The sequence below is a fragment of the Zophobas morio genome, unplaced genomic scaffold (assembly GCF_036711695.1).
Source record: "Zophobas morio isolate AGI-343-1 ecotype UQ-CSIRO unplaced genomic scaffold, CSIRO_AGI_Zmor_V1 ptg000026l, whole genome shotgun sequence".
Classification (NCBI taxonomy): Eukaryota; Metazoa; Arthropoda; class Insecta; order Coleoptera; family Tenebrionidae; genus Zophobas; species Zophobas morio.
Window position 1 is genome coordinate 1095209 of NW_026972131.1, and position 26859 is coordinate 1122067.

The window sequence follows — 26859 nt, forward strand, 5'->3', positions numbered from 1 at the left end:
TTTCAGTAACAACATATATGGTGAGCAGTTAGAAGAATATGGGTTTATATAATAAAATAGCAATAATTCGAGATTCGATTTCTACATTGATTTTAATGTCTTTTCAACGCCTTTTTGATCCTAACATTTTTTTTCTTTTTATTTCCACCTAACTTCTTTCTAAACGGATTGCTTTTTCTATTGTTATTTCTAATTTTTGATTTAATAATGTGTTTCAAGTTTCTTCTTTGTTCTACAAATGCCGCATTTCTTTCAGAACCAACACGTTTGATAAAGTCGGATCCATCTGCAAAAAAAAAGATACTTATAATTATGTAACTAATAGATGGCTGAAATCTGTTGACAGAATAAATTTAATATTTAAAAATTAATATTTACAAAAATTTTACAATATGTGAAATAGCTTTCTTTATTCCCTTTTTTGTTTGTGGTATATATAACCTCATACGTAATTATCCATTCAGCGAATGGCTTATTGCATGCTTTTTTCAACGTTTTACGACTTTGAGAGTATGGAAAATATTGTTAAATTTTATATGTATTTTGGGAATATCGTGTAATAATCTAAAAATCAAAAAGTCAAAAAAATTTAAAAACCGAAAAACCAAGATGGCAAAATTAAGAAATCGAAAAACAAAAATATTGAAGAACTGAAAAATCTAAAATTTAAAAATCGACAAATTGAATAATCGGTTAATTGAAAAATCGAAACATCGAAAAATTAAAAAAAAAATGGAAAATCGAAAAACCTAAAATTTTAAAAATTGAAAAGTTAAAATATGGAAAAGTTGAAAAATTGAGAAATCGAAGCATAAAACAGTTAAAAAAATGGAAAATCTAAAGTTTAAAAAACGGAAAATTGAAAATCCAAAAAGTAAATAGTCGAGAAATCTAAAAATCCAGAACTCGAAAAGTCGAAATACTAAAAAATTCGAAAAATTGAATCGAAAAACTGAAAAATCACAAAATTGAACGAAACATCCAAAAATTAGGAAATTAAAAAATTGAAAAATCAAATACCCGAAAAATTGAAGAACTGAAAGATCGAAACTTTGGGAAGTGGAGAAATGGAAAAATAAAAAAAAAAGATTAATTGAGAATTACGAAAACTGAAAATTCATTAACGTCAAAATTTGAAAAATTAAAATATCGTAAAATTGAAAAATGGAGAAAACCAAACATCAAAATATCAAAAAAATAAAAATTCGAAAATTTAAAAATCGAAAAACTGAAAAATCAATGAATCGAGAAAACGAAACTCGAAAATTTAAAAATCGGATAATTCAAAAATCGAACATCGAAAAATAGAAACCAAAAAGCGAAAAATCCAAACATCGTAAAATTCAAAAACTGAGACATCGAGAAATCGAAAAATTCATAAATCGAGATCTCAAAAAGTTGACAAATCGAAAATTTAAAAGTTCGGAAAATTGAAAAATAGAACTGGAAACTCGAGAAATCTAAAAATTAAAAACTGAAAAATTAAAATATGGAAACATTGAGAAATTGAAATATAAACCAATCGAAAAATCAAAAGTTTAAAAAACGAAAAACTGAAAATCCAAAAATAAAAAATCGAAAAATCCAGAAGTCTTAAAAGTCGATGAATCGAAATATTAAAAAATCCCAATACTGAAAGAAATTTCCAAAAATTGAGAAATTAAAAAATTGGAAAATTGAGAAATCGAAAAACCAATAAAGGGAAGTCGAAAAATCGAAGAATTGGAGAACTGAAAAATTGAAACTTTGAAAATCAAAAATTGATTGAGAAATCGGAAAACTGAAAATTTAGCAACGTCAAAATTTAAAACATTGAACAATTAAAATATCGCATAATTGAAGAATCTAGAAATCCAAACATAAAAAAAGCAAAATATAAAAATCGAAAAAATGAAAAATCGGATAACTAAAAAATCGAAACATTTAAAAAAATCCAAAAGTAAAAAAAATCGAAAAACCGAGAAATCCAAAAATCGACACATCGAAAAATTAAAAAAAAAAAATTGGAAAATCGAAAATTTAAAAATTCCGAAAATTGAAATATACAAGAACTGAAAACTCGAGAAATCGAAATTAAAAACTGAAAAGCTAAAATATGCAAAAGTTGAAAAATTAAGAAATCGAAGCATAAAACAGTTAAAAAATTGTAAAACCCAAAGTTTAAAACGGAAAATTGAAAAGCAAAAAGTCGAGAAATCTAAAAATTCAGAACTCGAAAAGTAGAAATACAAAAAAATCCCAAAACTCAAATATCGAAAAATTGAAGAATCGAAAAACTAAAAAATCACAAAATTGAACGAAATATCCAAAAATTTGGAAATTAAAAAATTGAGAAACCGAAAAGTCGAAAAATCGCAAACTTAAAAAATCAAAAAACTGAAAAATCAAAAAATTGAACCGAAGAACTGAAAGATGGAAACTTTGGGAAGTGGAGAAATGGGAAAATAAAAAAATAGATTAATTGAGAAATCCGAAAACTGAAAATTCAGAAATGTCAAAATTTGAAAAATTAAAAAATATTGAAGAACTGAAAAATTGAAAAATCTAAAATTTAAAACATTGAAAAATGAAAATATCATAAAATTGAAAAATGGAGAAATCCAAACATCAAAAAATCAAAGAAATAAAAATACAAAAATCTAAAATTTAAAAATCGAAAAACTGAAAAATCAACGAATCGAGGAATCGAAACTGGAAAATTAAAAAAATTGGAAAATTGAAAAATCGGAACATGGAAAAGTCGAGAAACCGAAAAATAAAAAATCGAAAAATCGATACATCGTAAAATTCAAAAACAGATATCGAGAAATCAAAAAATCAAAAGATCGAGATATTGAGGACTCGGAAGCCAAAAAGAAAAGTTAAAAATTAAAAAAATTGATAAATCGAGAAAATGAACAATCAAAACTACGAAACATCTGAATTCGATAAATCGAGAAATCAAAAAATTGAAAAATTGAAACATTTTAAAAAAGAAAAACTGGAAAATCGAAAATTTAAAAATTCGAAAAATTGAAATATCTACAGAACTGAAAACTCAAGATATTGAAAAACCTAGAATTTTTAAAATTGAAATATTAAAACATCGAAAAGTTGAGAAAATTGAGAAATCGAAGAATCAAAAAAAAAAATTGGAAAATCGAAAAATTGAAATATAGAAGAACTGAAAACTCGAGAAATCGAAAAACCAAAAATTTTTAAAATTGAAAAGTTGAAATATCGAAAAGTTGAAAAATTGTGAAATCGAAGCATAAAACAGTAAAAAAAATGAAAAATCTAAAGTTTAAAAAACGGAAAATTGAAAATCCAAAAAGTAAAAAGTCGAGAAATCGAAAAATCCAGAACTCGAAAAATCGAAATACTAAAAAATCCCAAAACTCAAATATCGAAAAATTGATAAAGAGAAGAAAAATTGAAGAATCGAAAAACTGAAAAATCACAAAATTGAACGAAATACCCAAAAATTAGGCAATTAAAAAATTGAGAAACCGAAAAGTCAAAAAAGCAAAGTGGAAAAATTGAAAAATCAAACACCTGAAGAACTGAAGGATTGACTCTTTGGGAAGTGGAGAAATGGGAAGACAAAAAATTACGAAAACTGAAAATTCAGAAACGTCAAAATTTGAAAAATTAAAATATCGTAAAATTGAAAAATGGAGAAATCCAAACATCAAAAAATAAAAAAAATTAAAATCTAAAATTTAAAAATCGAAAAACTGAAAAATCAACGAATCGAGAAATCGAAACTCGAAAATTTAAAAAATTGACAAATCGGATAATTCAAAAATCGAACATCGAAAAATCGAGAAACCAAAAAGCGAAAAATCGAAATATCGTAAAATTCAAAAACGGAGACATCGAGAAATCGAAAAATCAAAAGATCAAGGAGTCGAGAAGTCGAAAAATTGAGAAACCGAAATAGGCCAAAATCGAAAAGAAAAAAATGGAAAAATTGATAAATGGAACTGGAAACTCGAGAAATCGAAAAATCTAGAAATTTAAAAACTGAAAAATTAAAATATGGAAAAACTGAGAAATTGAAATAGAAAACAATCGAAAAATTAAAAAATCTAAAGTTTAAAAAACGAAAAATGAAAATCCAAAAATAAAAAATCGATATATCCAGAAGTCGAAAAGTCCAAGAGTCGAAATATTGAAAAATCTCAAAACTGAAAGAAATATCCAAAAATTGAGCAATTAAAAAAATAGATTGATTGAGAAATCGGAAACCTGAAAATTTAGTAACGTCAAGATTTGAAAAACTGAAAACATTGAACAATTAAAATATCGCAAAATTGAAAAATCTAGAAATCCAAACATAAAAAAGCAAAAAATAAAAATTCGAAGATTTAAACTTTAAAACTCGTTAAAAATTGAAAAGTCGACAAATCGGGAATTCGAAACTCCAAAATTTAAAAAACCGAAAAATTGAAAAGTCGGGTAACTAAAAATCGAAACATTGAAAAATTGAAAAACCCAAAAGTAAACAATCGAAAAACCGAGAAATCCAAAAATCGAAAGATCGAAAAATTCAAAAACTGAGACATCGAGAAATCGAAAAATCGAGAAGTCAGAAGCCGAAAAGGAAAATTAAAACTTGAAAAATTGATAAATCGAGAAATTGAAAAACTGGAAAATCGAGAAATTGAAAAATCCAAGAGTAAAAAATCGAAAAACAGAGAAATCCAAAATTCTAAACCTCGAAAAATTAAAAAAAAATTGGAAAATCGCAAATTGAAAAATTGAAATATAGAAGAACTGAAAACTCGAGAAATCGAAGCATAAAACAGTTAAAAAATTGAAAAACCAAAAGTTTAAAAAACGGAAAATTGAAAATCCAAAAAGCAAAAAGTCGAGAAATCGAAAAATCCAGAACTCGAAAAGTCGAAATACAAAAAGATCCCAAAACTAAAAAATCACAAAATTGAACGAAATATCCAAAAATTAGAGAATTAAAACATTGAGAAACCGAAAAGTCAAAAAAGCAAAGTCGAAAAATTGCAAACTTAAAAAATCGAAAAATTGAAAAATCAAAAAATTGAAGAACCGAAGAACTGAAAGAATTTTGGGAAATGAAGAAATGGGAATATAAAAAAATAGATTAACCGAGAAATCCGAAAATTGAAAATTCAGAAATGTCAAAATTTGAAAAAATAAAAAACATTGAAAAACTGAAAAATCTAAACTTTGGGAAGTGGAGAAATGGGAAAATAAAAAATTACGAAAATTGAAAATTCAGAAACGTCAAAATTTGAAAAATTAAAATATTGTAAAATTGAAAAATGGAGAAATCCAAACATAAAAAAAAATAAAATTCGAAAAGCTAAAATTTAGAAATCGAAAAACTGAAAAATCAACGAATCGAGAAATCGAAACTCAAAAATTTAAAAAATGGAAAAATCGGATAACTCAAAAATCTAACATCGAAAAATTGGAAAAAACCAAAAAGCGAAAAATCGAAACATCGTAAAATTCAAAAACTGAGACATCGAGAAATCGAAAAATCAAAATACCGAGGAGTCGTGTGTGGAACAATTGAGAAACCGAAAATGGAAAATGGAATGGAAAAATTGATAAATCGAGATCTCAAAAAATTGAAAAATTGAGAAATTGAAATACAAAACAATCAAAAAATTGAAAAATATAAAGTTGAAAAAACGAAAAACTGAAAATCCAAAAACAAAAAATCGAAAAATACAGAAGTCGAAGAATCGAAATATTGAAAAATCTCAAAACTGAAAGAAATATCCAAAAATTGAGTAATTAAAAAATTAGAAAATTGAGAAATGGAAAAACCAAAAAAGCGAAGTCGAAAAATCGAAGAATGGAAGAACTGAAAAATCGAAACGTTGAGAAGTGGGAAAATCAAAAATAGATTGATTGAGAAATCGGAAAACTAAAAATTTAGCAACGTCAAAATTTGAAAAATTGAAAAATTTAAAACATTGAACAATTAAAATATCGCAAAATTGAAGAATCTAGAAATCCAAACATAAAAAAAGCAAAATATAAAAATTCGAAAATTTAAAATTCAAAAATCGAAAAACTGAAAAATTGAAAAATCGGATAACTAAAAAATCGAAAAACCGAGAAATTCAAAAATCCAAACATCGAGAAATTCAAAAATCCAAACATCGAAAAATTAAAAAATTGGAAAATCGAAAATTTAAAAATTCCGAAAATTTTAAAAATTTAAAAAGCTAAAATATGGAACAATTAAAACATTGAAAAGTTGAAAAATTGACAAATCGAAGGATAAAACAGTTAAAAAATTGAAAAAGCCAAAGTTTAAAAAACGGAAAATTGAAAATCCAAAATGTCGAGAAATCGAAAAATCCATAACTCGAAAAACTAAAAAATCACAAAATTGAACGAAATACCCAAAAATTAGGAGATTAAAAAATTGAGAAACCGAAGAACTGAAAGATGGAAACTTTGGGAAGTGGAGAAATGGGAAAATAAAAAAGTAGATTAATTGAGAAATCCGAAAATTGAAAATTTAGAAATGTCAAAATTTGAAAAAGTAAAAATTTTTGAAGAACTGAAAAATTGAAAAATCTAAAATTTAAAAAATTGAAAAATTAAAATATCGTAAAATTGAAAAATGGAGAAATCCAAACATCAAAAAATCAAAGAAATAAAAATTCGAAAAGTTAACATTTAAAAATCGAAAAACTGAAAAATCAACAAATCGAGGAATCGAAACTCGAAAATTTAAAAAATTGGAAAATTGAAAAATAAAAAATCGAAAAATCGATTCATTCGTAAAATTCAAAAACTGAGACATCGAGAAATCGAAAAATCAAAAAATCGAGATATCGAGGAGTCGAAAAGGCGAAAAATTGATAAACCGAAATACATTGGTCAAAATCGAAAAGTTAGAAATTCGGAAAATTGAAAAATAGAACCGGAAACTCGAGAAATCGAAAAATCTAGAAATTTAAAAACTGAAAACTTAAAATATTTGAAATATAAAACAATGGAAAAATTGAAAAATCTAAAGTTAAAAAAACGAAAAACTGAAGATCCAAAAATAAAAAATCGAAAAACCAATAAAGCGAAGTCGAGAAATCGAAGAATTGGAGAACTGAAAAATCGAAACTTTGAGCAGTCTAGAAATGGGAAAATCAAAAATACATATATTGATTGCGAAATCGGAAAACTGAAAATTTAGCAACGTTAAAATGTGTAAAATTGAAAAAATTTAAAACATTGAACCATTAAAATATCGCAAAATTGAAGAATCTAGAAATCCAAACATAAAAAAAGCAAAAAATAAAAATTCTAAAAATTTAAAATTTAAAAATCGAAAAATTGAAAAATCGTATAACTAAAAAACCGAAACATTGAAAAATTCAAAAACTGACCCATCGAGAAATCGAAAAATCGAGGAGTCGGAAGCCGAAAAGAAAAGTTAAAAATTGAAAAACTGCTAAATCGAGAAATTGAACAATCAAAACTACGAAACATCTGAATTCGATAAATCGAGAAATCAAGTTTTCAAAATCGAAAAATTAAAAAACTAGAAATTAAAAAGTTCCCAGAACTAATAATGTTGCAGAAACTACGAAACCGGAAACTAAAAAATCGGGAAATCCAAAAATCGAAAAATTTTAAAAACCGAAAAACCAAGATGGCAAAGTTAAAAAATCGAAAAATTGAAAAATAGAATTATTGAAGAAATAAAAAATCGAGACATCGAAAAATCAAAAATTTAAAACATTGAAAAATTTAAATATGAGAAAATTGTAAAATCGAGAAATCCAAACATGAAAAAAAACAAAAAAATCTAAAATTCAAAAATCGAGAAATTGAACGACGGGTTAATTGAAAAATTGAAACAATTAGAAAATCGAAAATTTAAAATATCCAAAAATTAAAAAATTGGAATATAGAAGAACTGAATAGTCGAGAAATCGAAGCATAAAACAGTTAAAAAAATGAAAAATCTAAAGTTTAAAAAACGGAAAATTGAAAATTCATAAAGTAAAAAGTCGAGAAATCGAAAAATAGAGAACTCGAAAAGTCGAAATACAAAAAAATCCCAGAACTCAAATATCGAAAAATTGAAAAAACAATCGAAGACGCGAAAAACTAAAAAAATCACAAAATTGAACGAAATATAAAAAAATTGGGGAATTAAAAAATTGTGAAACTGAAAAGTCAAAAAAGCAAAGTCGAAAAGTTGAAAAATAAAAAACCTGAAAAATCGAAGAATTGAAGAACCGAAGAACTGAAAGATGGAAACTTTGGGAAGTGGAGAAATGGGAAAATAAAAAATAGATTCATTGAGAAATCCGAAAACTGAAAATTCAGAAATGTCAAAATTTGAAAAACTAAAAAATATTGAAGAATTGAAAAATTGAAAAATCTAAAATTTAAAACACTGAAAAATGAAAATATCGTAAAATTGAAAAATGGAGAAATCCAATCAAAAAATCAAAAAATAAAAATTCGAAAATCTAAAATTTAAAAATCGAAAAACTAAAAAATCAACGAATCGAGAAATCGAAACTCAAAAATTGGAAAATTCAAAAATCGGATAATTCAAAAACATCGAAAAGTCGAGAAACCGAAAAGTAAAAAATCGAAAAATCGATACATCGTAAAATTCAAAAACTGAGACATCGAGAAGTCGAAAAATTGAAAAGCCGAAATAGGCCAAAATGGAAAAATTGATAAATCGAGAGATTGAACAATCAAAACATCGAAACATCCAAATCTCGATAAATCGAGATCGCAAAAAATTGAAAAATCGAAAATTTAAAAGTTCAGAAAATTGAAATAGAACCGGAAACTCGAGAAATCGAAAAATCTAGAAATTTAAAAACTGAAAAGTCAAAATATGGAAAAGTAGAAAAATTGAGAAATTGAAATATAAAACAATCAAAAAACTGAAAATCCAAAAATAAAAAATCGAAAAATCGAAACGTCGAAGAATTGAAATATTGAAAAAATCTCAAAAACTGAAAGAAACATCCAAAAACTGAGGAATTAAAAAATTGAGAAATCGAAAAACCAATAAAGCGAAGTCGAAAAATCGAAGAATTGGAGAACTGAAAAATCGAAACTTTGAGAAGTGGGAAAATCAAAAATAGATCGATTGAGAAATCGGAAAACTGAAAATGTAGCAACGTCAAAATTTGAAAAATTTAAAACATTGAACAATTAAAATATTTCAAAATTGAAGAATCTAGAAATCTAAACAAAAAAGCAAAAAAAATTCGAACATTTAAAATTCAAAAATCGAAAAACTAAAAAATCGACAAATCGAAAATTCGAAACTCCAAAATTTAAAAAATCCAAAAATTGAAAAATCCGGCAACTAAAAAATCGGAACATTGAAAAATTGGAAAATCGAGAAATCGGAAAACTAAAGAAGCAAAGTCGAAAAATCGTAAGCTTAAAAAATCGAAAAAGTGAAGAATCGAAGAAGTGAAAAATTGAAACTTTAGAAAGTCGAGAAATGGAAAAATAAAAAATAAAGTTACTTCAGAAATCGGAAAACTGAAAATTTAGAAACGTGAAAATCTGGAAAATTGTAAAATCGAAATATTTAAAAATCGCAAAATTGAAGAGGACAAAAATTAAGAAATCGTATCATTGAAACATCGGAAAATTGAGAAATCGAAAAATTAAAAAAATCGAGAAATCGAAAATTTGAACAATGGAAAAGTTGAAAAAGCCCAAAATTGAAATATTGAAAAATTGAGATATCTAAACTTGAAAAATCGAGCAAACGAAAAGCCGAAAAATCTCAATAGCGTATTTATAAATCACAAGTTCAGCACTATGCTACTTTTTAACATTTAAATAACATTATAAATTGGAAAATGTTGATTTTGTTCCAAAAATCTCGACGTCTAAGTGAAAACTCAACACGATGCATAAACCGTAAACGGACGATATAGAATTTAAATTACATCTACTATTGTAAAATTTGGAGATTGCGTCATTTCATTGTTGGTGACAAATTTTGGACGCCCAACGTAAACAATCAAGCCGGATTCATAAACAATATATACAGGAGTGTGTTATTTTATAAAATTTGAATAGTATTTACCATGCAAAATTTTGAAAGCTTATCACATTTGTAACATTGTAACTTATTCCCAACAACCGCATTTTTTCCTGCAAATAATTATCTCTGCAATACTTGCCTTGGAATCGAAAATCGTCTTCTTTAAAAAAGAACGGTTCAGAGTGAAATGACAAATTATCTTTGTCAGATTCTTGCGCATTTACTGGCTCGACGTGTTGCGAACTGTCTGGTTCCTCATCAGATGAATCATAACGAAACGGGTTAGTGCTGTTTAAATCAAACTTGTGTTGATTTTCAATGATTTCTTCACTCTGTTCATATTCCACGTCAGCAACGGATTTCATGTCCTCATCTTTACCAAACTGTTTAAGCAGACTAAATTCCTGCTGAGACTGAAGACTGATCTTCAAATCATTGTCGACTTGGTAAAAAACATCTTTAGAAACAAGTGGCTGTTGAACTTCCTCTTCTTCTTCTTCATTTTGATGAGTTTGTTTAATTTTCACTTCATTGGGTTTGTTTGGGGCCGTAATTTGATATTGGACGTGGTTTGACTGAGTTGGATCAAACCTCAACATTTTCTTTTCAAGTGAACTACAAGTTTTAACAACATTAAAGCCATGTTTAAAAAAATTTGCTCCTTTCTGTAGATTATTACTTTGCAATGACCAAAAGAAAAAAAATATATTTATACCTTTTTGGTACCAAATTTTGCTTCTTTGGACGTAATTTTGTTCCAAGTACTTGCTCTAAAATGTTAATTTCACTTTTCTTTTCTTCTTCTAGTGAACATGCTTCATTTACACTACACGGCTCTGAATCTTTGTTATCTGGTAGAAAACGTTCATTAAGTTGAAATCTGCGGTCACCTTTAAACTTTGACTGTAATTCATAGAGCTGAAAAAAATAACTTATACTTTATTAATTACTCGAGAATAGGTGTGTTTTTATTAAACCTTTTGTCCTTCATTAGTAAAGTGATATTTATTAGGTTCAAAGTTGAAATTGTCTTCTTCACTGTCATCATCTTGGAAAAGTGACTTTTTATTCCCTACTTCTGTAACATTATATTCTAATTCATTATTTTCTATGTTGCTATCTTCATCAAAGACAATTTTATTACTCGGTGTTCTATCCTGCAATTTTATTTAGTCAGACTTATTTATTAAAACGTTTCTTAGCTTACAAGATTACACAGGGCCTCTTTAATGGTAAGTCGCTGTTGTTGGTACGATGTTATCATTTGCTTTACAGACTTTGACCGCTTCAGCTCATCTTCTGCAGCCCTGTTGTTTCCATCGTTTCTTGCATTAGAATTGTAATCATTAACATTGCTGTTCTCCATAGCACTAAATTTCATATCTGAAACACCATTACTTGTTTCACTATTTTTTTGCTTAATTTTTGGGGGCTTCATGACATCACGATTTTGATGCTGATATTTGTTAAAATATAAAACTAATTTTTTACTGCGAAACACGTGAAATAATCCACGTGTTAACCATAAAGAAAATTTACGTCGCCAAAAAATACAACCACATAACCTATAAACATAACCTCTAAAAACATAAAACACTAAATCCACTAGATTTGTGCACTAAACCCCTAAACCCAAAGATGTTTTATTTATAGAGGGAGTACAGCGCTCATTGTTTTGTATGACACATATTAGTGACACACGCGTTTTACTTTCGACAAATTGACACTAGTTTTACCAGAATATTACAAGCTGTTTACTGTTTCCTTCATTTGAATTCAGGTCACAGGAATTACAATTCGTCGTCTGAGAACTTGTTTGATTTACAGACCCGAACGCACTCAGGCCAATGTCGACTCTAAGCGTTCGGAAACGATTTGATTTAGGGGAAAGGTGCCTAAAATGATCCCCCTAAGGGAGAAATTCTTTAAAAAATACAAATTATTATTATTCATGTAAAACTGTAGCATTATTTGTAAGAACATTGATTTATCTAGGTAACAGTATAAGCCAATTGGTGATTCGATAATTATAAAAAAAGTTATTAACGTTTTTCCAGGACCTTACAAAAGGATCATTTTAGGCATCCCCATAGGTAAAATGATTCCTCGGCATGGGCATAATGATCCCTTTGAATTTTGACCATAAGGGGACAGCACCAACAAGAAAAATCAAATCATGACATAACTGATAAATATTTTATTTCAAAAATTAACAAAAAAATAAATTCTTAAAAAAAAATAAACAAAAAAAGTTTGAAAAGCACCGAAAATACGGGGTGTATAATTTCTGGAAGAGTTTGAGACAATACTTTAGTCATCAGTACGTGCTAAGATAAGACTAATTTTGCCAAATGGGATACCCTCCAAGAAAAGAGAGGGCGGGTGGGCGGGCCTACTACCTGATAAGATAAAACTGAATTTGGCAAATGATATACCCTCTAAGAAAAGAGAGGGAGGGTGGGTGGGTGGGGCTAGTAACTGCTAGGATAAGACTGAATTTGACAAATGATATACCCTCTAAGCAAAGAGAGGGTGGGTGGGTGGGACTAGTAACTGCTAAGATAAAACTGAATTTGGCAAATGACATACACTCTAAGAAAAAAAGAGGGTGGGTGGGTGGGGTTAGTAAGTGCTAAGATAAGACTGAATTTGGCAAATGATATAGCCTTTAAGAAAAGAGAGGGCGGGTGGGCGGGTCTACTAACTGCTAAGATAAAACTGAATTTGGCAAATGATATACCCTCTAAGAAAAGAGAGGGTGGGTGGGTGGGGCTAATACTTGCTAACATAAAACTGATTTTGGCAAATGAGATACCCTTTAAGAAAAGTGACGGCGGGTGACTGGGATTAGTACCTCTTAATACTGAGAATTTCCCAAAAATAGAACACGAAAATCCCTAAAATTCTTTTAAATTATTTAAATTTTCCCGTCTTAAGAGGTACTAGCTCCACCCACCCTCCCTCTCCTCTCTTAGAGGGTATTTCATTTGCGAAAATCAGTTTTATTTTAGCAGGTAGTAGGTGGGTGGGGCTAGTAACTGCTAAGATAAAACTGGTATTGGCAAATGGTATTACCTCGAAGAAACTAAAGGGTGGGTGGGCGGGGTTAGAGGATATGTCATCTGCAAAAATCAGTCTTATCTTAGCAGGCAGTAGCCCCGCCCACCCACCCTCTCTTTTCTTGGAGGATATATCATTTGCGAAAATCAGTCTTATCTTATTAGGTACTAGCCCTCTAACAAGATAAAGGGCGGATGGGCCGAGCTAGTGCTTGGCAAGATAAGGGTGATATTGGCAAATAACATACATTCTAAGAAAATAACGGGCGGGTGGGTGGGGTTAGTACTTGCTAAGATAAAACTGATATTGGCAAATGGTATTCCCTCAAAGAAAATAAAGAGTAGGTGGGCGGGGTTAGAGGATATGTTATCTGCAAAAATCAGTCTTATCTTAGCAGGTACTAGCCCCGCCCACCCACCCTCTCTTTTCTTAGAGGGTATATGATTTGCAAAAATCAGTCTTATCTTAGCAGGTACTAGCTCCGCCCAATGATCCGGGATCATTTTGCCTCAAGAAAAAGTGATCATTTCGCCTTAGGTAGCATATCCGCATTCAAAAATTGTAAACTAACCTTCAATTTCTACATGCGGTAAAAAGATCATAACTAACCTAACACTGAAATGTATCTAATTCTGTCAAAACAACTACCACCGCTATAAGACCTTTCAAATGGAAGTAATGGACTTTTAAAATATATCTTACCTTAGATCAGAGGTGCTTATTTTACGTATTTTGGCACAAAACTGTGCAGAATACACAGAACGCCATCAAACTTTCAGAAGGTACTAATTACAGAGCGCTTAATCAAATGACAGTTATGTTTGGTAGATGGAGCCACAAATTTTCTTACAATTGATGGAGATCATTTGACCTGAGGGGATCATTTTAGGCACTTTTCCCCTATAAGCCATGATCCGTGATCTGATACACATCCTAACCGGTTTCGACCATAATTTCTTGCTGTTTCAAATTTCGAATTCTCAGTTTTTCGAAATTTTAGTTTGGGGACTTTTCAGTTTACTGCTATTTATTATTCAAATTTTGGATTTTACAATTTTTCAGTTTTTCGGTTTTCAGTTTTTCTCTTCAATTTTACGATTTTTAAATGTTTCGATTTTTCAATTTTTAACTTTTATAAACTCTTTATTTGTCGATTTTTCAATCAATTGATTTTTCAGGTGTTTTGGTTTTTCAACTTCACTCTTTTGATTTTTCGATTTCTCAATTTTTCAATTTTTTAATTTCTCAGTTTTTGGACATTTCACTTTTGGGATTTTTCAGTTTACTTATTATTCAATTTTTCGATCTTACGATTTTGCAGGTTTTTGATTTTTCAATTTTTCGATTTTTTTAAGGTTTCGATATTTCGACTTTACTTTTTTGATTTTTCGATTCTTTAGATTCTCAGTTTTTGGATATTTCAGTTTTGGGATTTTTCATTTTTTCGATTCGTCAGTTTTTTTTCATTTTTTAGTTTTTCGATATTACAGTTTTGGGATTTTTCAATATTTCTGTTCTTCGACTTTTCCATTTTTGACTTCTGGATTTTTCGATCTGTCGGCTCTTTCTTTTTCGATTTTTCAATTTTAGATTTCTCAATTTTTTGATATTTTAATTTTTTAATATTTAAAATTTTAGATTTTTCGATTTCAATTTTTCAAATGTTTCGATTTCTTAATCTTTCGATTTTTCGACATCCCGGTTTTAGATTTTCTGTTTTTCAATTATCGTTTTTTCAATTTTTCGATTTTTCAATTTTTCAAATTTGATATTTATAAACTGTCAATTTTTCGATTTTTCAATTAATCGATCTTTTGATTTTCCCATTTCTTGACTTTCGAGGGTTTCGATGTTCCTATTCTTCAATTCTTTAATTTTTCAATTTTTCAGATTTTTGATTTTTAATTTTTTAGTTTTTTTAAGGTTTCGATTTTTCGAAGTCACTTTTTGGATTTTTCGATTGCTCAATTTTTCGACTTTTTAGGTTCTCAGTTTTTGGATATTTCAGTTTTTCTTTCATTTTTCTGCTTTTCGATATTTCTGTTTTGAGATTTTTCAATATTTGAATTTTTCGATGTGTCGACTTTTACTTTTTCGATTTTTAAATTTTAGATTTCTCAATTTTTTGGTGTTTTAATTTTTCAATATTTAAAATTTTAGATTTTTCGATTTCTCGATTTTTCATTTCAGCTTTTCCATATTTCAATTTTTCAAATGTTTCGATTTCTTAATCTTTTGATTTTTCAACTTCCCGGTTTTAGATTTTCTGTTTTTATCACGCTTTTATTAGCTTGGGTTGTATGTATGTATGTAACGGAATCTTTGAGCTTAATTTTCATCGGTTTCTAAAAGTCTGATCATCTTGAAACTTTGCACACGTCTCAAGGATCGATGACAATGCAATAATTTGATAACAGTTTCCCATTATCCTTATTAGGACCGCCAGGATTTATAAATTCTTTTATGGATCCTGTGTAGTGGAGTAAAAGAGATAAAGCTAGCGCGCGATCTGCGCATGCTAATTAATTCCCCAATTTATGAATTTGTCGCAGACTAAAAAATGAAAAATAAATAATAGTTTAAAAAACTAAAAAAACACGCTTTTATTGCTAATCGAACTAAAAACTAGAAAATAATTTTTAATGACAGAGTTTAATATTACAGTAGTAGAAGATCAAACAATCAATCATAATAAATCACCTCAAATTAAAATTATAATAAAATTTAAGTTATTAACAGAATAATTCAATTCAGAGTAAAAAGCGTGGGGTGCATTTTACTGCGGTTCATAACTATCCTCTCATAGATAGTTGCCAATAGAATGATTGTAATATTTAAAATATCAAGCACCCCACGCTTTTTACTCTGAATTGAATTATTCTGTTAATAACTTAAATTTTATTATAATTTTAATTTGAGGTGATTTATTATGATTGATTGTTTGATCTTCTACTACTGTAATATTAAACTCTGTCATTAAAAATTATTTTCTAGTTTTTAGTTCGATTAGCAATAAAAGCGTGTTTTTTTAGTTTTTTAAACTATTATTTATTCAATTGTCATTTTGTCAAATTTTCCATTTTTAATTTTTCAAATTTGACTTTTACAAACTCTCAATTTTACGATTTTCCAATTAATCGATGTTTTGATTTTCCCATTTCTTGACCTTCGAGGGTTTCGATTTTTCGACTTCACTTTTTAGATTTTTCAATTGCTCAATTTTTCGACTTTTTAGGTTCTCAGTTTTTAGATATTTCAGTTTTCGGATTTTTCTGGTTTTCCATTTTTCAGTTTTTCTTTCATTTTTCAGTTTTTCGGTATTTCAGTTTTAGGATTTTTCAATAATTCGATTCTTTCACTTTTCGATTTTTGACTCCTGGATTTTTCGATGTGTCGATTTTTTTACTTTTTCGATTGCCTAATCTTTCGATTTCTCGACTTCCCGATTTTAGATTTTCTGTTTTCAATTGTCGTTTTAAATTTTTCGATTTTTCAATGTTTTGATTTCCCGATTTGGTTTACCATTTTTAGTTTTTCTTTCATTTTTCAGTTTTTGATATTTCAGTTTTGGGATTTTTCAATATTTCGACTTTTCGATTTTTGACTCCTGGATTTTTCGATGTGTCGATTTTTTTACTTTTTCGATTTTTCAATTTTTCGATTGCTTAATCTTTCGATTTTTCAATTTTTGACTTTTATAAACTCTTTATTTGTCGATTTTTCAGGTTTTTTGGTTTTTCAATGTTTCTATTTTTTCAGGTCGATTTTTCAACTTCACTCTTTTGATTTTTCGATTTCTCAATTTTTCAATTTTTTAATTTCTCAGTTTTTGGACATTTCACTTTTGGGATTTTTCAGTTTACTTATTATTCAATTTTTCGATCTTACGATTTTGCAGGTTTTTGATTTTTCAATTTTTCGATTTTTTTAAGGTTTCGATATTTCGACTTTACTTTTTTGATTTTTCGATTCTTTAGATTCTCAGTTTTTGGATATTTCAATTTTTGGATTTTTCATTTTTTCGATTAGTCAGTTTTTTTTTCATTTTTTAGTTTTTCGATATTACAGTTTTGGGATTTTTCAATATTTTTGTTCTTCGACTTTTCCACTTTTGACTTCTGGATTTTTCGATGTGTCGGCTTTTTCTTTTTCGATTTTTCAATTTTAGATTTCTCAATTTTTTGGTATTTTAATTTTTCAACATTTAAAATTTTAGATTTTTCGATTTCTCGATTATTCAGTTCAGCTCTTCCATATTTCAATTTTTCAAATGTTTCGATTTCTTAATCTTTCGAAATTTCGACATCCCGGTTTTAGATTTTCTGTTTTTCAATTATCGTTTTTTCAATTTTTCGATTTTTCAATTTTTCAAATTTGATATTTATAAACTGTCAATTTTTCGATTTTTCAATTAATCGATCTTTTGATTTTCCCATTTCTTGACTTTCGAGGGTTTCGATGTTCCTATTCTTCAATTCTTTAATTTTTCAATTTTTCAGATTTTTGATTTTTGATTTTTTAGTTTTTTTAAGGTTTCGATTTTTCGAAGTCACTTTTTGGATTTTTAGATTGCTCAATTTTTCGACTTTTTAGGTTCTCAGTTTTTGGATATTTCAGTTTTTCTTTCATTTTTCTGCTTTTCGATATTTCAGTTTTGAGATTTTTCAATATTTTGAATCTTCGACTTTTCGATTTTTGATTCCTGGATTTTTCGATGTGTTGATTTTTTACTTTTTCGACTTTTCAATTTTTCGATTTTTAAATTTTAGATTTTTTAACTTTTAAAATTTAAAATTTTTCGATTTCTCGATTTTTCATTTCAGTTCTTCGATATTTCAATTTTTCAAGTTTTCAAATTTTTCAATGTTTCGATTTCTTAATTTTTTGATTTTTCGACTTCCCGGTTTTAGATTTTCTGTTTTTCAATTGTCGTTTTTTCAAATTTTCGATTTTTCAATTAATCGATGTTTTGATTTTCCCATTTCATGACCTGCAAGTGTTTCGATTTTCCTGTTCTTCAAATCTTTAATTTTTTGATTTTTTAGGTTTTTGATTTTTCGATTTTTCTGTTTTAGTATATTTCAATATTTCAATTCTTCGGCTTTTTTATTTTTGACTTCTGAATTTTTCGATGTGTCTAACTTTTTACAATTTTTCGATTTTTCAATTTTTGGATTTTTAAATTTTAGATTTTTCAATCTTTTGATATTTTAATTTTTCAATATTTCTTAATCTTTGGATTTTTAGACTCCTGGTTTTATATGTTCAGTTTTTCAATTTTTTATTTCGGCCTATTTCGGTTTTTCCAATTTTTTAACTTTTAACTTTTTGTTTGTCGATTTCTCTATTTTTTGATTTTTAGATTTATCGAGATTTGGATTTTTCGATATTTTGATTGTCAATTTCTCAATTTATAAATTGTTCAATTTTTAACTTTTCGATTTTTCGATTTTGGCCTATTTCGGTTTCTCAATTGTTCGACTTTTCGTCTCCACGATTTCTTGATATTTTGATTTTTCGATTTCTCGGTTTTTCGTTATTTGGTTTTTAAATTTTGCATTTTTTCGATTTTCTGATGTTTCATTTTTCGATTTTCAGTTCTTCGATATTTCGATTTTCAATATTTCGGTTTTACGAATTTTTAAGGTTTCGATTTTTCGATTATTAGATTTCTGGATTTTTCGAATTTTCGATTATTTTAATTTTTCAGTTTTTTTTGCTCACTGTTAATATCATACAGTGTATCGAAAACAACCACAAAAATTGTCACTAAAAACATTTAAAGATTCATACAAAATAGAACACAGTGTTTCCAAAACATTTTCCGGAAAAATCCATTGGGTTATTACGATTTCAACAATATTCTTAGTTTAAGACGTTTTGCAAGTATAAAACACAAATAAAGAATTAATTCTTAGTTAAACAAAATATGTAAAATCATCTAAATATGTAACAAAATATTCACTTATTAGTCGTTATAAAAATCGACCAAACTATTTCCCGCAGAAATTATAGTCCAAACCAACCAAATCGCTTCTGAACGCTTAGAGTCGACATTGGCCTGAGCGCGCTCTGGTCTGTAGATCAACCAAGTTCTCAGCGCTTGCCTTTGGCGGTTGAGGACTCCAATGTCAATAAGGGTGGTTTTGCAAAATCAGCCTGTATGTCGCATCTATATTAATCTATGCATACAAATTCAATTATGATGGAAGGTATACGATACGGCATACTCCACCTATACTTATTCAATATCTTTGAATACGCTTTATACAAGGTGATTAGTTAATTATAGCATAAATAACAGCTGGTTGTTCTGTGAGTGTGCATACGCTATGTAACTGCGTTAAATATGTACTGGTATGTGTGATATGAGTGTTTTGTGTATGTAACTAATGCACAATCCAGTGCAACAGACGTAGATTATGGACCTTTACTCAGAATATTTTTGTGATTTTACATTTTATAAAAAATTAAGTTTTTATATATGCAACCAAAAATATAGGTAATAATGGAAAGTGAAAATACGAGATGAACGCATTATTATTTGTCGCGCAATGTTGCCAATGTGTTGTTAACCCCATAGATGTAGAATGACAGGAGGGTGCATACTTCGTCAAAGTCCCTACATTATTAGTAAGGTCTGTGTATGTCAACTCCCGCCCACCAGCATGTTAAAGACCCCTGTCCCTACTGTAACGTCATCAAATTTGCAGGTAATATGAAACACTAATTGCCTATAGTTTGATTTCTCGACTTTTTCTCGGTTTTTCGATTTTCCTTCCAATTTTTCGATGTTTTGATTTTTCAGCTATCCATTTTTTTAAATTCCTGGGTTTCGATTTCTTTAGTTTAGTTTTTAAATGTTAGATTTTCGAATATTTATTTTTTTAATTTTTTGATGTTTGATTTCTCGATTTTTCAATTTCGGGATATTTTGATTGTTCGATGCTTTAATAAACTTTCGATTTTTCGTTTTCTCGATTTTTTGATTTTTCAGCTTTTCAGTATTTTTATTTTTCATTTTTGCAATTTTTGCCGTTGTCATATTTTCAGTTCTCCGATGTCTCAGTTAATCTATTTTTGATTTTCACATTTTTTGACTTCACAAAGTTTCGATTTTTCGACTTTGCTTTTTTGGTTTTTCGATTTCTCAATTTCCCTATTTTCTAATTTCTTCATTTTTGGATATTTATTTCAGTTTTGGGATTCTGGTGTTCTGAGGATTTGAGAATTACGGTGTTCTGAGGATTTGAGGATTATGGCGTTCTGAGGATTTAAGGATCTGGGATTCTGAGGATTTGAGGATACTGGTGTTCTGGGGATTTGTGGATTATGGTGTTCTTAGGATATGAGAATACTGATATTCTGAGGATTTGGGAATTCTGGTCTTTTGATTCTGGTGTTTTGAGGATTTGAGGATTCTGGTGTTCTGACGATTTGAGAAATATGATGTTCCTAGGATATGAGAATTTTGATGTTCTTAGGATATGAGAATTCTGGTGTTCTGAGAATTTGAGGATTCTGGTGTCCTGAGGATTGGAGAATTCTGTGGTTTGAGAATTTGAGGATTATGATGTTCTTAGGATATGAAAATTACGGTGTTCTAAGGATTATGGTGTTCTGAAGATTTGAAGATTCTGCTCTTTTGAGGATTTAAGGATTCTGGTGTTTTGATGATTTGAGGATTCTGGTGTTTCTGAGGATTTGAGGATTCTGGTGTTTTGAGGATTTGAGGATTCTGGTGTTCTGACGATTTGAGGATTTTGATGTTCTTAGGATGTGAGGATTCTTGTGTTTTGAGGATTTGACGATTCTGGTGTTTTGAGGATTTGAGGATTCTAGTGTTTCGAAGATTTGCGGATTCTGGTGTTTGGAGGATTTGAAGATTCTGGTGTTCTGAGGATTTGAGGATTTTGGTGTTCTGAGGATTTGGCGATTCTAGTGTTTTGAGGATTTGAGAATACTGCTCTTTTGAGGATTTGAGGATACTGGTGTTCTGGGGGATTTGAGGATTATGGTGTTTTTAGGATATGAAAATTCTGGTGTTCTGAGGATTTGAGGATTACGGTGTTCTGAGGATTTGAAGATTCTGGTGTTTTGAGGATTTGAGGATTCCGGTGTTCTGAGGATTTGAGGATTCGGGTGTTCTGACGATTTGAGGATTATGATGTTCTTAGGATATGAGGATTCTGGTGTTCTGAGGATTTGAGGATTTTCATGTCCTTAGGATATGAGAATTCTGGTGTTCTGAAGATTTGAGGATTCTGGTGTTCTAAGGATTTGAGGATTATGGTGTTTTGAGGATTTAAGGATTCTGGTTTTTTGATGATTTGGGGATTCTGGTGTTTCTGAGGATTTGACGATTCTGGTGTTTTAAGGATTTGAGGATTCTGGTGTTCTGACGATTTGAGGATTTTGATGTTCTTAGGATATGAGGATTCTTGTATTTTGAGGATTTGACGATTCTGGTGTTTTGAGGATTTGAAGATTCTAGTGTTTCGAAGATTTGCGGATTCTGGTGTTTTGAGGATTTGAAGATTCTGGTGTTCTGAGGATTTGAGGATTTTGGTGTTCTGAGGATTTGGCGATTCTGTTGTTCTGAGGATTTGAGGATTATGGTGTTCTGAGGATTTGAGAATTATGGTGTTCTCAGGATTTGAGAATTCTGTTGTTCTGAGGATTTAAGAATTCTGTTGTTCTGAGGATTTGAGGATTCTGGTGTTTTGAAGATTTGAGGATTTTGCGATTTTTAAATGTTAGATTTTCGAATTTTAATTTTTTGATTTTTTGATGTTTGATTTCTCGATCTTTCAATTTTGGGATATTTTGATTGTTCGATGTTTTAATAAACTTTAGATTTTTTGTTTTTTCGATTTCTTGATTTATCTTGAGTATTTTTATTTTTCAAATTTTGATGTTGATAAATTGTCAGTTCTCCGATTTCTCAGTTAATCTATTTTTGATTTTCCCATTTTTTGACTTCACAAAGTTTCGATTTCTCAGTTCTTCAATTATTCGATTTTCCGACCTTGCTTTTTTGGTTTTTCGATTCCTCAATTTTCCAGTTTTCTAATTTCTCAAGTTTCGGATGTTTCTTTCAGTTTTGAGATGTTTAAATATTTCCATTCTTCGAATTTTCGATTTTTCGACTTCTGAATTTTTCTATTTTTCGATTTTTAATTTTTTGAATTTTTCAGTTTTTCGGTTTTTGGACCCCTGAATGTTTTTTATTTCTTTCAATTTTTCGACTGTTTTATATTTCGATTTCTCAATTTTTCAACTTTTCGATGTTTTAATTTTTAATTTTGTGAAAATCAAAAAACAAAAGCTGCGACTGATGCACAGCTCTTCTCTATTACGGACATGCCGCACGAGCAGGCCGTTACGGTCGCCAACTCGTGTTTGGGTCTCGACTATTGGATCAAGTCGACAGCGTAACGTCATCTCTATTTTTTTTCTCTATACAAAGTTGCACCAGCTCGACTTAAAACCGCGCCCTCCACTTCTGCCACGTATTTCGGTGTTATTTAAATATTTATAAATGTTCAATTTCGATGACTGATATTAAACTACAACTGAACAAGTGTCAAAGTTTCAAAAAGAGCAATAAACAACATTTGAATTCGCCATACACTCTTGTGAAATTTTAAACAACAAATAATTCTTATGTGAGATCAAGACTGGACATCAGAAAATTTGTGTGGTGGAAACATTCATCAACAAAATATTTACATGGAAAAAAAACTTGTACAGGCAAAAATTACGTGCGGATAGAAGCTAGAGAAAAATTTACGTTCAATTTAAATGATACAACAAAGAAAATTACTGAAGTTAAAACTGTGAGAAAAAAAAATGCATGAGGTGAAAAATTGCAAAATCTCTTAGCAAATTCTTTATCGGAAAAATCTCTGACGGTTAAGCTTGAGTTAGAACCAGTTAACGATTAAAATCCTAACATGAATTGTGAATTTACAAACAACGAATCAAATTTACACGTGTTACCATCGGTCGAAAATTCACTTATTTCCGCAAGAATTAGTTCTGCGCCTTGGGAAAATTGTGGCGTCGTCGTCGTTACGAATAATTAATGAAATTTTGATTCAAATTCGGTCAGTACAAGGTAGAGATTAATAAATTAATTAAGCACACTCGGTTTTTCCCAAAAGTCTGGATGCCTAGCGTAAACATTTACTAATTTGAAGAATATTCGTCAAAATTGTAAGATGACATCATCATTTTGAAGGAGGGATAAAGGGATACATTTTTATTAATGATTAATTACGCTTTCGATAACCTTAAAACGCTTGCAAGATTTTACAGCATTCGGTTTGGCAACCTCAAAGTTAAATTGCAAAATGTTGCTGTAGAATTTTGATTTTTTTCAAGAACTCTGGATATCCAGGGTAAAAATTATATACTACAAATTCATACAGCACAAATGCAGGAATGTCTTGTTCTATAAAATTTAAAAAAAAATTAATTTTGTAAATTTTGGAGATGACGTCATCATATTGTTGGCGGGGATGATTAGACAAATTTTGGTTAGCGTTTTCCCATATACTAGGTATATCGGATTTCTAATATTCATATAAAATTTGACAGCAATTGGTCTGGTAATTTCCGAGATTATCTAAACGGGGACGTATTAATTAATACGTTCATCTCGTATTATCACTCCACTGTATTGCTGGTTGCATACATTGAAATTTTCTTTTCTTTTATAAAAGTATTGTATGTACTTCCCATGCTCTGCGCTGTTTCCATAGAAAGTGTCATCGGATGTTCCGTTCTGCAAAATATATTTTATATTATATTATGTAGAATTTTCGCGGTAGGATCCATGTGAAAAGTGATCAGCTGCATCATATTGATATAAAGTACTTTATTGATCCATGACGTGTGAAGTGATAAACCTGCGCACTGAGTAGCATAAAACACAAAAACGGAAACGATAATACTGAAACCAAAAGTCATCATTTGTTTAAGAAGAATTAAACTAGAATTTTAAAATAAGAGTTCTTGTGTAACATATCATTAACGACGCCGTCATCGTTGGAATAATAATAATTATAGTCACTGCAGTGGTAAGCTTTAGCAAAGTATAATTTATGTGAAACATTATTTATAGATTTTTTTCTAGTTTATTTCGGTAACTTGGTAGAGGAATAAACTAGAAATGTCGCTCAATCAACAGAAAATCGTTCATCATTTAAAGGATTCAGTCTCAAAAATAACAAACAACAAAATCGTCCAAGACTTTTTTGAAAAACAATCTTTACAAATAGTTCAACGATTACCTGTGAGATTCATCAGCGATTTTTTAAAATATGTTGAACAATGCATCGATCGTTCAAAGAATAACGATGTACTATTACTCGAAAATTTGAAACATTTTAACACAAAGTTTAATATCAAAAGATCCATTGTAGTAGCACCAAAATGGAATCGCAAGAGCACGATAATTTCAAAGGTAAGCTTATACAAATTTAAAAAATCCGACATATCTTTATATAGTAAATCTGATGGTCTTCAGTGTAGTATTTCATCACAAACTCTTCATACAATTTTATCTATAGAAACTGCAGAAAACGAAGATGCGTTATTGAAGCGTATTGAAGCATTAATAGTACATCTTCAGCAATATCCAGAAAGCAGAAATTGTGCCATAAGAGTAACGAATTTTGATTTACTAATTTTGGAATTTGTGTAGTCTTAAACAATTTGTAGGCAGGTGCAATTCCGATGCTGCTCCGAATTAATAAAAAAATTACTAGCGACAACGTAAAAGGTGCAATCCGGGTTGCTTTGGCCAGTTTAGGGTATGCAAACCCTGTTGCTAGAAATGGTATTAGAATTCTGTCTATGGATGGTGGAGGAATTCGGGGACTTCTTATTTTAGAAATGTTAAAAAAGTTGGAAGAATTGACCCAAAAAAGAGTACATGAACTGTTTGATTTGTTTTGTGGAGTTAGTACTGGTGCCATCTTAGCGTTTAGTTTAGGTATGTTCAGTTTTAGTTTCAATTTTGTCCAGTCAGCCCGGGAATCGTCCTAAAACCAATTGTTAATAATACTGAATCCCACTTCTGACACCAGTGTTAGATGATCGGAAATTAAAATCGGTGTGGGTAAAGCTGTAATTTAACAACGAATAATTTCAACTCAACTGATACTCATTAATCAGTTCGGCTAGATAAGACTAGATTAGCCTGTTCCTGACGGTGTATAGGTATTTTTCAGCAAAACAAACTATGTAATAATTTATTTATGATTTGAAATACTTAACAAAGAAAATAAATTTAATGTTTATAAGTTATACAGAAAAAATGAATCTATTTTTAGGTATACATCATGCAAGTTTAGACGAAATAGCCAAACATTACAAAGACATCAGCTTTGCAGTTTTTAAACAATCTCGGTTATGGGGAACAGGAAATTTAGTATGGAATCAAGCATTTTATGACACATCTCTATGGGAAAAGAAGCTTAGAGAACATTTGGGAACTAGTACCCTAATAGATACGAATCGTAACTCGCACTGTCCAAAGGTAGTTCTCATAGAGTGTTTAATCCCAATTGAACGGTGTTTAATTTAAATTTTTTAAAACAATTTGACCCATCAGTTAAGATGAAACAACTTCTAAATACTCAGAAAGTAAATCTTATTTAATTTTTTTGACTCTTGTAGTTATGTGCTATATCAGCTGTGGTTAATCAGTCCCATCTGTCTGCGTTTGTATTTAGAAACTATTCGCCACCGTGGAAAGTCAAGCCACAATATTTTGGCAGCAGTGAACACGAAGTGTGGCAGGCGGCTAGAGCTTCAGCAGCAGCTCCAACAATTTTTGAAGAATATAAGTTAGGGAATTTTTTACACCAAGTAAGTGTATTTTTGGTAGGAGGTGATTGTGAAATGCTTGTAAAAAACAAAAACTAACGTTTTTAGGATGGAGGCATTTTAGTAAACAATCCAACTGCTGTAGCTCTACACGAAGCTAAATTAATTTGGCCCAATACTCCAATACAGTGCGTTGTTTCGTTCGGAACTGGAAGAACCGTACCTACCCCTACAGATAATGCCAAACGTACACCAGATGATTCAAGCAACACTTCTTGGGCGCATAAATTTTATAAAATTTTAGACAGTGCAACCGACACAGAAGGTAACAATTTTAGATTACAACTACTTAATTAATACTAAATGTTTTTGTTTAAGGAGTCCATGTAATGCTGAGTGATTTACTACCCCACAACGTTTATTACCGTTTCAATCCATATTTAACCGAGATGATTAGTATGACAGAAATTAATCCTCAAAAATTGGAGCAACTTCAAAGAGACACCATTATGTACCTGCGAAGAAATGAAGATAAATTCCAAGAAGCAGCTAAAGTTTTAATTGAAAAGAAGACGTGTGTTCAGAAATGTAAAGATTTTATCAATTTCAATCGAGAGATTTATAATATTTAAATCAATAAAGTTGAAATATAAAATTTAATGGCAATATCCTGGACCCTGCTTATAAAGCTTCCAGGATCGTATTCGTACTGTATAGCATCTACAGTTTTCCATATTGCAATATCGTGAGAGTGGCGTGCCTCCCGCCAGCTCGACTAGGAACCGCGCCCTCCCTTCTGCCACGTGTTTCTGTGTTATTTAATCTCAATTCCATTTATATGTTCAATCCTTATAACTCTGATATTAAACTACAATAACGACATTTAAATTCGCCATACAATCTTGTGATATTTTAAAGAACAAATAATTCTTAGGTGAGAT

At 29.4% G+C, this 26859-nt stretch overlaps 2 protein-coding genes across 9 annotated transcripts; one reads left to right on the forward strand and one right to left on the reverse strand.

Moving 5' to 3' along the window:
- Positions 1–73: 73 nt before the first annotated feature.
- Positions 74–11602, reverse strand: LOC135136111 (probable RNA-binding protein CG14230). Its single transcript, XM_064065240.1, has 5 exons — positions 11229–11602; positions 10999–11178; positions 10737–10939; positions 10161–10636; positions 74–286 (listed from the first exon to the last, which is right to left on the reverse strand). Exons 1-5 carry the CDS (start codon positions 11457–11459, stop codon positions 93–95), a joined length of 1284 nt encoding a protein of 427 aa, XP_063921310.1. The 5' UTR covers positions 11460–11602; the 3' UTR covers positions 74–92.
- Positions 11603–19356: 7754 nt separating this feature from the next.
- Positions 19357–26577, forward strand: LOC135136507 (calcium-independent phospholipase A2-gamma-like). 8 transcript variants are annotated; one of them, XM_064065822.1, is made up of 9 exons: positions 19357–19438; positions 23903–24165; positions 24222–24551; positions 24615–24752; positions 24809–25082; positions 25423–25628; positions 25769–25960; positions 26027–26243; positions 26297–26577. In XM_064065822.1, exons 3-9 carry the CDS (start codon positions 24258–24260, stop codon positions 26548–26550), a joined length of 1575 nt encoding a protein of 524 aa, XP_063921892.1. In that variant the 5' UTR covers positions 19357–19438; positions 23903–24165; positions 24222–24257; the 3' UTR covers positions 26551–26577. The 8 variants fall into 8 exon arrangements, with proteins under 8 accessions (XP_063921892.1, XP_063921889.1, XP_063921893.1 ...); XM_064065819.1 differs by having other exon boundaries at positions 19369–19583; positions 23848–24165; XM_064065823.1 differs by having other exon boundaries at positions 19389–19438; positions 23917–24165.
- Positions 26578–26859: the final 282 nt, after the last annotated feature.